General features: G+C 41.4%; 2 protein-coding genes and 1 long non-coding RNA gene across 4 annotated transcripts; all 3 read right to left on the bottom strand.

The window, feature by feature from the left end:
- Positions 1–3,468: 3,468 nt before the first annotated feature.
- LOC133958338 (uncharacterized) lies at positions 3,469–5,826 on the bottom strand. Its single transcript, XR_009921675.1, has 3 exons — positions 5,668–5,826; positions 4,614–4,731; positions 3,469–3,886 (listed from the first exon to the last, which is right to left on the bottom strand). It is a non-coding gene; the product is annotated as an uncharacterized LOC133958338 (long non-coding RNA).
- A 256-nt stretch (positions 5,827–6,082) lies between these two features.
- Positions 6,083–8,837, bottom strand: LOC133958405 (solute carrier family 25 member 53-like). The gene is made up of 2 exons (XM_062393169.1): positions 8,745–8,837; positions 6,083–8,045 (listed from the first exon to the last, which is right to left on the bottom strand). The coding sequence occupies exon 2, from the start codon at positions 8,036–8,038 to the stop codon at positions 7,166–7,168; it is 873 nt and encodes a 290-aa protein (XP_062249153.1). The 5' UTR covers positions 8,039–8,045; positions 8,745–8,837; the 3' UTR covers positions 6,083–7,165.
- An 861-nt stretch (positions 8,838–9,698) lies between these two features.
- prps1b (phosphoribosyl pyrophosphate synthetase 1B) lies at positions 9,699–14,714 on the bottom strand. Of its 2 annotated transcripts, none has more exons than XM_062393961.1 (7): positions 14,407–14,714; positions 13,892–14,081; positions 12,754–12,852; positions 12,370–12,494; positions 11,993–12,166; positions 11,616–11,775; positions 9,699–10,764 (listed from the first exon to the last, which is right to left on the bottom strand). In XM_062393961.1, the coding sequence occupies exons 1-7, from the start codon at positions 14,526–14,528 to the stop codon at positions 10,672–10,674; spliced, it is 963 nt and encodes a 320-aa protein (XP_062249945.1). In that variant the 5' UTR covers positions 14,529–14,714; the 3' UTR covers positions 9,699–10,671. The 2 variants fall into 2 exon arrangements, with proteins under 2 accessions (XP_062249945.1, XP_062249946.1); XM_062393962.1 differs by having other exon boundaries at positions 13,898–14,081; positions 14,407–14,713.
- Between the last annotated feature and the right edge of the window lie 840 nt (positions 14,715–15,554).

Here is a 15,554-nt window from a genome sequence, read left to right as displayed (position 1 = left end):
TATATTTTTGGATTTTAGATACTGGATAGGAGGATCTGGCTGCTGGGTTACTCTGCACTCCAGCTGTTATCCTGAATGAGCTTTTCTAATGAAAGAATATTGCATAGTCACAAGCAGTATGTGTTGAGAGCACATCATCCTGGTTTAAATGTTACTATCAACACATCCCCTTTGGTACTCTGTGTGCAACAAGCATACTGTGTCAGGCTGAACATTTAAATTAATTCCACTGAATACAGTATAAGCGACACAATATGGATGATGGGTACACAGTTGTAGCGATTGTAGATTCTTATGAACTGTTAAAAGACCTATCTTCGTACTAAACTAACCGTCAAGTAGATAAACTACAGGTCTATTAGAAGAATGTAGATAAACAATTAATATTAGAAGAAGAGAATTTCCTTCTCAAACAGAGAAACTGTCTCGGTTTACAACTTAAAAACCTACAGCAAAGAATTAAATCATTTCAACATGCATCAGTAGAATTCAATTATCTGAAATAGTTTTAATAAAACATGCATTTGTCAAAGTGTAGGTGTGCTATTGTTGATGAGCTGCAAACTCCCGCCAGAGTCTATTTCTGAAAAGGAGTTCTTTAAATTAGTGTCTTGTGGATGTAAAAATAATTGAACGCCAAAGAATTTTCTCCAGTGAAACTCATTATAAGAACAGGAATTGTTGTTGTTGGCTCCTGAACACAAACAGTCAAATACTCCCATCTACTGGAGAGCTGTCTATGTAAATTACCGAAATCTATGCCTTGTGTTGGATTATAATTTAAGCTTTGTGTAGCGTGTCGATAAACCAAAGAATTTTTTCTTTTTAATCAATTTAAGTTATGTCAACATTTAAAGATAAAGAAACTATTTTTGGCATCCTTTTATCTTCAAGGCCTGGATCACTGCAAAGCATTTTTTTGCTTTTAAAGAGCTAATATAAGTCTACAGGTTGGAACACATCTCGCCTTGCTGATCTTTCATCAGAAATAAGAATTTCAAGGCTCTGACGCATCCTACCTGAGAAAATACAGCAGGCTGAGTCAGTAGTTTTTCTTTGAATCAAAACTTGAAACATACTATTATCGTACCGCATACCCTGATTCTAGTTTTTACTATTGTAAAGCGAGGTCATGATTCAACATCTCCTACACGTTTAGTTTAAAAAAACAAAATTTATAACCTTTTTTATGTTATTTTGATGTATTTTTACAGAGTGTGTTTTTTTTTTGTGAAGCATGTTGTAACTTTGTTTTGAGAAATGCTCTAAAAAACTAAAATATTATTATCATGGTTGGCTTGTGTAACCTCCATTGTAGCCATGGGGTGTCACTGTTAACATGTTGCTGCAATCATCGCCGTATCGAAGCCAGAAAAGAGTGAAACAAAAAATGATTCCGCAATGATTAATGACAGTGGAGAATTGCAGTCATTCTACAATAGATAAATATGAATTAAAAAGAGAAACTGTCGCAAAGACTTTTTCAAATGTAATTTAATGTGCCCTGAGTAAAATGGATATTTCAAACTTGTATAAGGCGATGATTATTCAACAGCTGGATCCCAGAAACCCCAACCCTGTGGTCCTCTTGTCTTCACACAAATACCAGGTCCTGCTTGGACAATTCATTCGATAATGCCAATGTTGGAGTGCTAAAGAAAAGAGAACAATAAGTTATGGTTTCAAGAAATGTGACAAAGAAGTTAAAGGTGTTATAAACTGAGAATAGACATTGAGGTCCTGCAGTTAAGTTTATGGAGTGGTTGTTTTCTTTCATTTGACTTCCTCGTCCTCTTTCAGGAAGCTTGGACAGAACTAAAACTACCTGAATAACCTGTTTTGTAAGCAACCATAATGCATTATGTGAAATGTGATATCAGCCTTGGGTTTATTGGGTTTAAGGACATAAACTGACTACCTCCCATCATTAAGCTTTGTCCTCGTCTGACCTGTCTTCTTGTTCTGCAATCTCTCCTGTCACAGAGCACAGACAAGCCAGATCTCTGGAAGAGAAAGCATCACGCCTCCCCTCCACCTCAAGCTGATTCATCCAAGCTATCATGCCTCTTGGAAAGTAATAAAGGTTTATTATCAGACAATCTCCCTTATAACTGACTTACTGTTGTATACTGAATTACTCTGTCTTCTGTACGGGATCTCCAAAGCACATCTATACTGCAGCTTTATGTGCACATGCTGCCGTTCATCTCCTTCATTCGACCAGTACACATGTGGGTTAGGGTTCCACATGCAGGGACACATGCAGGGACACATGTCCCTGCATGTCCCTGCATGTGGAGACTGGATTCGGACATCAAAAGTCAGTTTGTCAGCATAAACCAAATTTCATGTTGTCAATCCGGAATGTGCCACTCCTGCAGCTCGCCCACTCCGTTTCCCTCAGCATGCTAGAACCCGTTGTAAATGTAGATGCAGGAGGCCTTCGAACGGTAGCCCTGAGAGCTCAACGAACAGCAACTTAAGAAAACACATGCAAGTTGACAAAACACAAGCAAATTAAGAAAACATCTCCATCAATTTTCGGGGGTTGAGTCATTCAACCATTAAAAAAGAAAAATAATTTATTTATAGCTCACGAGCAGCCACGGAAAACTGACTATGCATGCTCATGAAGAAGAATAACTGGACCTACCTACAACATTTTATTCAAGAGAACTTTCATTTCTATTTTGTTTATTTATTTCGTACATTGAAGTGAAAGAGTGTATGTTTTCCGTTGTGTGCTGAGTAGTGAACATGAGGAAAGTGATGATGAATTATTTCCTAAGGTCCTGTGACTTCCAATATTAAAAATCTGTAAATCATGTGCGTTGGTTAGTGGTTTGCACTTTTGCACCACATTTAGCAGGCTCGAGGTATTTGTGTGTGGAGTTTGCATGTTCTCCCCTGTCTGAGTGGGTTGTCTTCAGGCTTCCTCCCACAGTCCATGCCATGCAGAGACTTTAAATTGTTCGTCAATGTGAATGTGGGCATGAACAGTTGTTTGTCTCAGTCTGTTGGTCCTGTGATGCTGTCCAGGATGAACCCCGCCTCTCGCCCAATATACTCTCCTTTACAAATCATTATGTTAATTATAACCCGTTTCTCACAATTTATTTTCTTTGCGGCAGTTTAATGTTGCAAACTATATTTTGTCCTTGCAAAAGGCTGACAAAAATACTCTTATAAAGATGGAGCACTGTAAAGATGATTGACAATGCTGAAATGTCAATCTCACACCATCTTACACCAGAAATAGGAAACATTTAGCAATAACTAAGTATGGACAAGTGTTAATTATAGTTATTTTCATTTTAGTTTTCCCATTAGAAACAATCTTGTCCTAATAAATATGTTAAATTTTACATGATGTTATATTTTCTGATAAACTCCTGAACTTAACATGACGCTGCAAAGGGCAGTTCGACCAAATATACACAATTGCAACTCAAGCAAAACATTTTAACATTGATTTTTTTATTTTCTTTAATGGCACGATTTAGCAGTATCAAGTGTATTGATAACACAGCAGGATTTCCATTGATACAGTTGTTCATGTTGGTTGGATTTAAGCTACACCCTGTCATATCTTCATTACTCTCTTTTACATCATTGCAAGGAAAAAAGCCCGGAAAATACATCAATTGAATTAATTTACTTTGGGATCAAATACCGATTTTCTTCCCGTAGCATCAACCCAAACACCATTTATAATCAAACACGGCATCGTGGAAAACAGAGGCAGAGGCGGAGATGATGGGCAGGCTTCCTGACTGGTGTAATGGCACGTAAGGTGGCAGGCGTGGAGAAGAGGAATCATGGCAGGCATGATTTGGTTACTTCTTCACATTTTGTTTTTCATTTTCTCTCTTCTCATCTTCAATGTCTGTGTGATCACAAGGCAGAAACACAAATGAGTTAATGAGTATGAGTCTGGATGTTGTCAGGACAAGAAAACAAACTGATATCTTTACAGATTGCAATATTTTAATAATCTATTTTAAAACCTCAAATCTGACGCACACACCACAGAACAATCATAATCTGAAGCACCACTGTCAAATAGTGTAGCTCAAAAGCTTTTGATCTCCCAAAAAACTGGTTCCTCCATTTCTCAGAAAGCAACTCAGTGGATGCTTGCCACACCCTTCAGGTACCACACTCTGTTTGGGCTTTCTGTTATTTTATGTTAAATTCAAAGTTAAATTTCTAAGAAGCTTGCATGCACCAGCAGTGTGTTTTAATGCTGCTGCTGCTTTCCCACTGACATACCAGTCGGTTGGGATTGTTAGTTAGCTGGGCATGTGACAACATTTTAGATTTGGGGGTTATAAAGCTCCATCTTAGTAGAAGTAGAAATACATCTTGTAATAGGTGGATGAAGTTGGGTTGTGTGTTTCTTGTGAACATGCTGGCGCTGAGGAAGCACACTCAGGGAGCAAGGTGTGTTGCTCCAGTTAATCAGCAATGCACTGTTTGCAGTTGAGGTTCACGACAGACAGGGAGGCGCTGACTATGTAGAACAATGAGCCAAGGAGAAGGCAAAACCTGGATGGGGGCTGGATTACATGGACTTTTGTTAAGAGCACACTTATCTACCCTTAAGCACCTACCTTTCTTGGTTGGAATAAAGTTTTTTTCCTCTGTTGTAGTCTTTCTTAGTTTACACTTGTCAAAATGCTCGACCTCAGCATTGACCTTAGGGGATTTCGCTTCCATGTTGAAAGAGTTCTAATGTAGAAAAGAGGCAGAGAGGGAGAGAGAGAGAGAGAGAGAGAGGGAGAGAGAGAGAGAGAGAGAGAGCTAAAATTATATTTCGGATCAAAACATGGATTTTTATGGATAATCTGATGCCCTATCAGATTATGTTGCATATAAGGCATGAGAAAGCATGAGAAAGCATGAGCCCACTTTCGTTGCACTGCATGTCCATTCATGTACACCAATCAAGCCACACCTCGGTTAAAAAAGACAGGACTGGACCGAACTCTGGAATTAGGTAACCAGTCGCAAGAAACAACATGCACTTCACCACCTAACCGCCCACAATGAGCAAACAGCTCCAATGTGGTGTCATATTTCATGGCCCTGTTACTTACAGGTATTCAGTTCCTCAAGAAATACCTGGTTATTACTGACACATGTTGTATAATGATTTACATTTACATGTGATCATTGAAAAGATTTGCTTAATATCAAACAAACACCTGCAGGGATAAGATAACAGCACTGAAGGAAGAAAATCAAAATTTTTATGTTTAAACGACTTTTTTCCCACAGGAATTGACTCAATCCAAAGTCCATGTTTACTGCACAGTTTATACTGCTCGTGGTTTTGCATAAATCCCACAAAATCCAGTGATTGCATTTAGATGCAGTGCTAGGTAGCCTATAATGTTATAACAAAGTCCACACCTTCACATTGTAAATCACAGCAAAAAGCAATGTGAAATAATAATGAGCAAGTGAATGTTTGCATGCAAAGGAATGCAGCGCCTTCAGGTACCCTATACATGCCCCACAGAATAACAGAGAAATAAGCACTACAGTAAGAGTATCAGCATGGAATGTTGCATAGCCACTTTACATTTTAATAGATAAAAGAAAGGCTTATGAGTAATAATGCTTTTTAAATGCATTATTGAAAATGTATCCAGCTCGGTTTACCTGGTGAAGGCTGCGCAGTAACAATGTCCTCTACAGGTAGGATGGGTCTGTGTAATCCGTGCAAAGCCAACGGTTTAAATAGAGACAACACGCCCTTCTGCAAAGGCCTATGTGGCAACCACTGCTCCATCTCCCATTGGCTAGCCCACACGGTGAGTTCTATTTGGACACCCTCCCTGTCTGGCTTCCTGGAGATATTATGGGTTGCTCCTTTAGCACCTTTTGTCCGCCCCTGTCCCCGGCTCCAGGGCACTGAGCTCCCATTGTTGATGGAGTAGATGATTTCATGTTGCCTTTGGTTTTAACACAGTACCATCTAGTGGACTGATTATAATATAACACAATCTAACAAAAAAAAAAAATCCTGCAGAATGTGTGTGACTGGCGAAGACACAACAGAATCCACTTCAGGGAATGTTAGGTAGATTAGTTTATTAATACACATTCCTGGGACAGTTATTCTCTGTCGATTTACATGTATACACTGAGATTACAGACAGAATGTAGACGATTTATCATTCACTGAGACATATTTTGTGAATAATAGACATATTTATTTCATCCATGCATGGTCCTAGTCTGATTGCAGAGGGTAATGGAGCATGTCCCACACCAGGCAAGAGGCAGGTTACACTCTGTGTGGATTGACAGGGTGCAGCAGTGATATACTGCCCGATTGGGAGTCTTGCCCAGGACCGTCATGCTGTGAGGTACCAGTGCTGACCCCTGAGTCATAACGTACCTTGGCACAGCACTTTAATTAAACAAATCCTATTTTAAAAACATAAAAACTTGACGATGTCACTGTAACATTCATTCAACCACATGATGTCGGACTGGAAGTAAATAAAGCAGCAGTATAGGAGTTATCCTGACTTTGGCCCCGTTTAAGACACTGGTCCTAAAAATGATGGCTCTCACTTTTCCCTATAATGCAACATTTCCTAGACCCTCCATGCATTGCAAATAACCTACCAACAAAATACACATTTCGTATAAACAGACTTTCTGTTATAAAGTTGTCTTCAAGCTTAAAAATGACATAAATTCTCATCAAAAGCTGCAGAGGACATTTTCACATGCTGTGGTGCCATACACTGACAATGAGCTTTAGCTGAATTTCCCCTTTAAGAAAAATGAAAAAAACAAGGCAATTGTGTTTCCCTAGCACCATATGCTATACTGCACAAACAACTTTGTCAAACGATACATCCTCAACCACTGTCTCAGAGACAGGGGCTCAGGTCCTGGCAGTGGTGCGTTAACTTTGGCTTGTGGATTCAGCAGTGTTTGCTGGTTTGAAACAGATGATGGATCCCACCCGTGTGCTTGCTGGACTCCTGTTGACTGGATGAGGCACTTGCACAAGGACAAAATTAGGTCTTGGGATATTTTCAAGGGAGAATGCTACAGTAATATTATATTTGAAAATCAATTCAAAGAGACTAGTTTAACCTGGCAATTTGATATCTCTCAGAGGGTGTTCCTCCACGTCTTCTCAGCCCGAGAGTTTCTTCTGTCTGTCATAGAGAGCAGTGGTGATTCCCCATATCATGCAAGATCTGAAAATAACAAGGGAGCCTCCTCGGTAAAGCAGAGCCACACTCTGCTCCCGAGACATCCACAGCATCCTCCACGAAGCCATTACCCCTTTCACTTCTCCTCCCGGCTGTGCCTGCATGTTTGCCACCAGCACAGAGAGCGGGTAGATTGCCATGCTGCCCACCAGGGAGGTCAGCGCCCCAGACACAAAAGAGGAAACCATAGGATGGCACCACTCTCCCGCCACAGCAGCACATACGGGCCCCTTCAGACCAAAGTAGATGGAGCTGCCAAGAGCATTGCGGGCAGCGATGGGCAGGAAGGCTCTGTAGTACCCAAGGGTCAGCCTCTGTCCCCTCAGCCTGACAAGAACACTCTTCAGGGTGGGTAGATCACGGTAGTTCCGGCCATCCTGCAACACATTTTGCACGCGCTCGAAGGGGGTAAACACCACAGCTTCCACCAGACCTGCACCAAACCCAGCCAGAGCAGGCAGGGCATAGGTGGAGATGGCACTTTGGGATGATAGCGGGAGATGGTGGAGGATAGCTTCCTGAAGACCGAACAGCAGGGTGCCCTTCAGTGTCTGCATTAGTAATGGTGGCCCCACGCCCCTGTAGAGCTTCCTAGGTCCCTCTCTGAAGAGCTGTCCCACTGCCTCGGGAAAAGGCTGGTTGTTGATTTGCTGACGGAAAACAGTCTTGTAGACAGGGAAGGCAACAAGGGTGGGGAGGAAGGTGGACATCCCTCCATTCAGGAAGCAATGTATATTAAACTTTGAGCGACCAAGGCCCTCTTCCTCTTCTTCGGGGTCAGGACTTGGTTTCATGATTAAGCTATAGGTAGGAATGAGGAAAAGAGATAATTTCAGGGATGCACTCATACATAATGAAAGTGAAAATGGATGATGAACACAAGTCGAATTTCACACCAAAATCTAATAAATATCAAGAATTTAAACATAAAGGGAACTATCTAGGGTAAAGTAAACTACAATTTGTACAATTTAGATGAAATCGACTGGTGAAATAATCACTACGATTAATTTATATAGTTTCTGCCAAATGATCCTTCTCGCCTAAATTTGACACATCAAATCTCCATATATGGGTATAGGGAGGAAAGTCCTATTGAGACAGAGAATGAAAGATGATCGAAATAAAAATACTAAATAAATTATACTTGGTATATAATCATTAACATGTAGGAAAGAGTTGATGATTTATCTTCGACAGAGACTTAACTTGTGAATGATAAACATATTTATTTCACCCATGCATGGTACTGGTCTGATGGCAGGATGGTAATGGAGCGTGACCTGAACTTTCAACAATTCCAATAATGCAGGATTTGAAAGTAAATAAAGCAGCAGAGGATGAGGTCTCTGGCTAAGCTATATGCGGGGGGGGGGGGGAGTAACGATGAAACAGAAAATGAAAGAGGATCACACGTTGAATTTTCAAATAAATGGCTGCTAAAACATCATCTGGTATGTACTGTAATCACAAACATGTAAGAAAGAGACATTGACTCACCCCGTGTGCTATCGCAAGGTCAGGAGTACAGTCAAGTATATGTGCAGCGTCGTGTCTACTTTGATTTCCTTCCTCTCTGTTGAGACGTTAAAGCGTGGCGGGTGGGGGGGGGGGGGGGGGGTGCTTACTGATTTCCGTTCATCTTCACACACGTACGATTCCGGTTTCTGTTTCCAGCCATAAAGATCTCTGTCAACTCGGATGGAGGATAATTGTCTCGGTGCACTGTCTGCGATTGGCCCGCTTTTTCGACAATAGCCATTGGTCACGACCGGCGACGTCTTCTGCTCTGGGATTGGTTGTTTCGCCTATCGCTTTAATCACCCCCCCGTTAAGAATATGGGCGAGTCCGGCGAAAACACAGCTGCTATCATGTGGTCCTGTATGAGACAGGATATCATTTATTATCACATCACTGACTATATTGTCACAGTCCTTTACAGTATAGATAAAATTACAGTTCTAATTCTCATCTCTCTATAAATATTTTTAAATGATATAACAAATATATGTAATATATATGCTATCATATATTTTGCATTCAATTATTTTATGTACTGTATTTCATTTCATTGATTATATGAATCATATAGTTTTCTAATAATTTCTCTATAAGAGCTTTAATAAATTTCATAAAAAAACTGTTTATTTCATATCTAAATCGGGATTATCATTTATTACGGCTTTGCTAATTCCTTTATCTAAATTCCACCTACCTTAATTGAGCATGTTTTCCTTGATGCTACATTTTATCCTGTATTTATCTTGTTGACCACACCGTTTTAATTTATTTTACTTGCACCATTATACTTGCACATGCATTTATCAAATATGGGCTCAATGCTGTTGGTGGTTTATAGTGGTATGCTCTGAAATGTGTCCTTTTCAATAATCACCTTTTACCAATGCATTTCTAAAAATAGGCTATATAGTTTTAGACACAACAACCAGTGATTAAGATTTTATGCATATTCAATTTTATTAAGAACACACCCTCAGATATCTGGCGCATTCATCCTACTGAAAAGTAAACACAAACACTTAGAATATGCACATTAATGACAAAACCTTCCTCCTGACATAAAAAATACACAGGGAGAGAGAGAGAAGAAAAAAGCAGGTGAAATTTCTGAAGGAAGCTCCAGCCCGCAGAGACCCCAAGCTAAAAACCTGACAGCTTCTCTATAGAAAGGATAAATCCTGGACACTGGGCAAACCCCACTCGATGAGGGCACCTCAAGAGCTGAAATAAACATCCCCAAACGTCTCCAGCCTGTTTGGAAACGTGCACGCTCTTCATTCAGTGACAAAATAAAGATGAATCTGTGGTTGAGGGAGGGTGAAAGACAAGTGGACAACATAACTTCATTTCAGGCTGTTGAGGCACTCTTGGTTGAGTGGAGCTTCAGTGGCACTGTAAACTAGTTCAGTACACATTCACTTCATTATATTGTAATCAGCAGAAGATATAAGAGCAACATGAAAAACTACACTCTTTCATAGAAACAAAAAACACTGTAACAGCTTATTTGCCAAATGATTCTCCTGACCACTGGGACCTGTCGGGTATAATGATACGAGCTCTTTGACAACAGACTGAAGGGACTCCCTGAGAGGAAGAAATGGTCAGGAGAAACTCTGACTTATGTTATAAAGCAGACAAAGTTTGTCTTGGATAAACATATTCATCAATGTACAATAAATAAGCTTGTGCCCCGCACACAAAGGGACACTCCTCATAGGCCAAAGGAACTCAAGGGAGAGGGGTCAGCATTAGTAACAGACTTAACCGAACAAAATAATTCCTTTTCATTATTTTTTCTTTTTTTATGGTTAGGTAGCTGAACATCTTTGATAATGGTTGTGTTATGGTTGGGGCAACTCCCTCTTATTTGGTGTAACAGCACAAACGTTTATATACCACTTGTTACAAGGGGACATGGCTGAACAGGTACGACACCGACTCGCCGTTGTGAGTTCTACGGATGGCCTCTGCAAGGATCATGGAGATGTCAATGACCTGGAGGCAGAGAAGATGGGAAGTTGTGAGGAAAACTGGACAACTGACAGACCATTGATGTTATATGCAGGTCTTCTATTAAAATAAAACAGAAAACCAGAACAAAACGTGACATGTTCCTTAATTGCTCAGAATGTGGAAAATGCAGCTATTAGCAATAGTATTGGTGTATCAAGCTCCTTGACGTTGGTTACCACCTGCCAATAAACTGAATGAAAAAGAAGATCAGTCACACATTGTCCATTTGTGCCAGATGCTCAAACATGTTAAAGTGCTTTTAGGTCCATTGTCGATTATACGCTTGTGAATCTTGCTGTTAGCTGCAGTTTCGTTTTTCCTTTTTTTTTTCCAGACGCCAGTATGTGGGTCAGAGATAAACTCTGCTTTGGTTTCCCTCCCAATGACACACCCTTCTGAAACTGCATCTCAGACTTAAGTTAAGGTCTCAAAGGAGAGCAGTGAAAAACCCAACCTTGAGAAGGCCTACTGTAGCAGCAGCTTGTCTGACCAGCCTGGTTGAAACAAAAGAGCTAACACCACGATTATGATCACTCATAAGTAAACGTGACGAAGAAGAGTGTATTGCGCTTCCTTTGGCTCCATAACTGACTCTGCTGTTGCTTTTCAGCCATAGATATAGAAACTGAATTAAAAAAATATCATATATATCCGAGATCCTCCCCCATTCAGATGGATCCGCCTAAAAATGTTATGGTAATTGGTACAGTACTATGTGCGATATTGCTAGCAGAAAGACAATAAACAAACGTAAATGAAAACATAATATCGTTGATGCAAGTAATAACTAGTTGTACACTTGAATAAGACAGAAGTAAATATGGTATCCTGACCTGAATTTTGGGACAGTGTTTCATCTTCTCCTCCTGAGGGATCGTATTGGTGACAACCACTGCTTCAAAGCAGGCATTGTTGATACGTGAGATAGCTGGGCCAGAGAAGATGCCATGGGTAAGGATAGCATAAACCTTGGTGGCACCGGCAGAAATTAGTCTAAGGGGTTAAAAACAGAAAAGAATTACATACCTCCTCATCCATGGATATATCGGGCAACAGAGGTCCCTATATGAAATCCAGTTATTGATCCCTTTGTATGTTTGACAACCAGTCCACAGTAACCACAGTCCTCCACCGGACTGTAGTCATGTTCTCTCTTATGCTGTAAAGTTCCAAATTTATTTTGTAACAGTAAAAAATAGATAGGGCTTACTTGTCAGCAGCATGGCAGACTGTGCCACATGTGTCTGCCATGTCATCAACTAGAATGGCAACCCGATCCTTCACATCTCCGACGAGAACCATGCGGTCTACCTCGTTGGCTTTTTTCCTCTCCTTGTGAATAAGAGCAAAGTCCACGTTCAGCCGGTCGGCTATAGAGGTGACCCTGCAAGAAGAAAAGGGTGTGTCCATGAGTTACAGCTGGTGTGGATAACAAAGGGTATAAAACAGTAAATGTACAAGTCAAATTTGAGCCCCGGCAGAGATAAGTTCAGTCAACAAAAGTTTAACCTTGAGTGAACTAGATGTGTTGAGATTAAGCTATGCACAAGGGGGGGAAACCCTTAGTCAATGGCCCAGTATGCATACCTTTTGGCTCCTCCGGCATCCGGTGAGACAATGACACAATTTTTCCATTCAAGGATGTTCTCCCTGATCCATTTCAGCACGGCTGGCTCTGCATACAAGTTATCAACTGGGATATCAAAGAATCCCTGGAAGAAAGATGAATACAGATTATTGGCTGGGGTAGGAGGAGCTAAACGTCCACTAGGTGCTGGCAGGAATAGAAGGCTCCTCTCTCCCTTTGCTGAAATATAAAAGTTAGGCAAGGAGAGTCTAGTTTCCAACATTATCTCCAAAATCAGGCACAAGCAGGTTTAGAATGCATACCAAGAAGATCTAACCCTAAGGACTGATTAATGGCAAGATTGTGATGCATTTCCTGTAAAGGTCCCGTTCTGGGTCTCTCACCTGTATCTGTGAGGCGTGCAAGTCCATGGTGATGATATGGTCGGCGCCTGAGACTGACAACATGTTGGCCACCAACTTGGCAGAGATAGGGGCACGGCTCTACGATGAAAATAGATCTCTTCAGTCACATGGAATAAGTGGACTGGCAAGCATGGCTCGCTTCTAAAAATAGCACTAAACTGAGAGCGTAACAAATCAGTCAATTATATTGCAATACAGACCTCAATGTATTAATGTGACACTATTTTCTTTACATCCATTCATACCGTCACTCTATATTTAACACAGTAAAAAACCTCTACTGTGTAAATGCTAAACAGATTCAGGTTTTCACTTTATATTTTCCCGCATCATGCTAAGTATATTCAAAGAGCAGAGCAAAAAATATAGGAATTATTCTTAACAAAATTCCACATAATAACAAAAAAATCCCTTCTACTTATAAAGCTAGATATTTAGATTTGTTATTTTTTAACATTCAGAACATTCCAGTCATGCAGGATAATTCAAATGATGTGAGATCATCCAGGAGAAGCATGAGATGGGAGGTGCAGTTGATTCCTCAGAGCACACAGAACGAAGGGAACGGAAACCAAACGATACCAATAGATCCTGCTGCAGATCCGCTTGACATTTGATCGAAGTCATACTTATTGACATCCTGTTACTACCACCGGTTCTCTGCATGCAATGTCATTTCCAAATTCTCTGAAAGAGTTTATAAAATATACTTTAAATCACTCTTGAAACACGAGTTAACTTTGTAAACAGACATAAGACCACAGTGACTACAAGATCATTGACAGTAAATAAGAGCAGAGCAAAAATATAGCAATTATTGTTCATAACATTTGTCATAATACCAAAAGATCACTTCTATTTATAAAGATACAGATCTTAAACGTCTAGGGCATTCCAGTCGTGCAGGATGATTGAAATGATGTGAGAGCATCCAGGAGAAGCATGAGATGGGAAGTGCAGTTGATTCCTCAGAGCACACAGAACGAAGGGAGCGGCAAACAAACAACAATAATATAGCAAATAAGCGTCGACTTTGTTGATGGACATGGGTGCAAGCTTCTTGTCATGATGCTGGATGGCAAATGGCATGACAGAAGAAAGTAGACATATCCCTCACCCCCACCTTGTCCTTCTTGTCTTGCCGGGCGTAGGGGAAGCAGGGGATGACAGCGGTGACCCTGGAGGCCGAGGCGATCTTGCAGGCGTTTATCATGATCAGCAGCTCCATCAAGTTGTCGTTGATCTCGCCACAGCCACTCTGCACGATGTAGACATCCTCCCCACGCACGCTCTCCCCGATCTCCACGCTGCCAGGGCGACAAGCAACAAACAGAAATCAGCGCCATGGAGCGAACGCACCATGGCGGGCGAGAGACGGATGAGGCGGAGTAAACAACGGCTTTTGTGCCGCGTGTGGTCTGGTCTGCAAGGTGGAGGGAACTAATGGACGCTGGCTCATCACGTCGTCCCATCAGCTCCGTGCTCGGAATTAGCAGAGCGGTTGTCAGTTAGCCTGACATCTCAGGCGTGCGTGGACTGCAAGTGTCCATGGCCACCGCGCCTGGCTATATACGTGCCGCTGGTCTAACTGCGTTCACCGCCGAATAACACAACACCAGCGTAACAACTCACCACGTCTCCTGGTTGCTGAATTTCTTCGTGACAACCTTCCCAAGCTCGAGACCCAGGCGGTCTGCTATTTTCTGCGACAGGTCCGGATGTGAGCTCCCGCTGAATATTTTGATATTCGGCATTTTTCCGCGGTCCCGTGGCGTCGTTCCGTCCGAGGTGGCGGGCGCGTCCGGCGGAGGTCGAAGAGTCGTCGACGGCGACTGGGAATCGCTCAACTGTCTCAGAGCTGGAGAGTGTTGCTCTACCTATCCACCATTATGGCCCACATGTCACGCGTGCGGCAGGCTGTCCATCCTCCCCGAGCGGCGCGCACGCTTTCACTTTACGTCGATTGCCGCGGTGACGTCACTCCGCGCCGAGCATAGATCAGCGGGAGCACGTTAGCGGGCTGAGTGACTTTAGCTAATGAGCACAAGTAAGCTAATAATACAAGTAGACAGATAAAAACCCGTTTTAGCTGCCTCTTATCCTCCAGTTTTACATTTAAATGCCTCTGATAAATGGTATATTTTAATACCATGTTTATTAGCTCTTAAATATGTTTAATGTTTGTCAACTTTCTCCGTTTAGCAGAGCCGTGCGCCTGGTTTTACCTTCAGGACCCCAGAGTCTACATGGTGAGCTTATGGACTAGCTAAAATAAAGTGCAGTGTCTTCCAGAGGTAAGAATGAGACATGCAGGGACAGCACTGCTTATTTAACTCCATCGCCTCTTCTCTGTTAAGAGTAGGAAACGGGTGATTACTAAAGACATCAACAATCGCTGAGTTTTATTCACCGGTCACAGTGATCGAACATGCGTAATACCAGGACTCTGAATCCAAAGCAGCTAAATGATTCTGAATTCCCCTTTAATTCGCATCTGACATTGTCCTACCGCGACACATGGAAATCTCTACTGTGTATTTACTAATAACAATTACCGTGGCATATTACTGCATGTTGAGGTGGGTTAAATTATGTGTGTTTTACTCTAGAGCTACATCCACAGACAGTTATATTTTCACTGGATTATCTTCTGTTTGGTTTAGGCAAAGAGGTACCCTGGCTGGTACTGGGCTTAGAGACAATCCTATTTTCGAATAGCACTCACACAAACAACTCAGAAAATCCCATTTTAAATAAACTTCTCTTTACTGTAAATACCC

The sequence above is a fragment of the Platichthys flesus genome, chromosome 8 (genome assembly GCF_949316205.1).
Source record: "Platichthys flesus chromosome 8, fPlaFle2.1, whole genome shotgun sequence".
NCBI lineage: Eukaryota > Metazoa > Chordata > Actinopteri > Pleuronectiformes > Pleuronectidae > Platichthys > Platichthys flesus.
This window is presented reverse-complemented; position numbering and strand designations above follow the sequence as displayed.

What these genes read in the sequence shown, in the direction of transcription:
- prps1b (XM_062393961.1), bottom strand. Translation starts at nt 14,528, where the DNA reads ATGCCGAATATCAAAATATTCAGCGGGAGCTCACATCCGGACCTGTCG. An exon ending in GATGCCGGAGGAGCCAAAAG is followed by an intron (nt 12,167 to 12,369) that starts GTATGCATACTG and finishes TTCTTCTTGCAG; the next exon opens with GGTCACCTCTATAGCCGACC. An exon ending in GTCTGCCATGCTGCTGACAA is followed by an intron (nt 11,776 to 11,992) that starts GTAAGCCCTATC and finishes TTAACCCCTTAG; the next exon opens with ACTAATTTCTGCCGGTGCCA.
- LOC133958405 (XM_062393169.1), bottom strand. Translation starts at nt 8,038, where the DNA reads ATGAAACCAAGTCCTGACCCCGAAGAAGAGGAAGAGGGCCTTGGTCGC.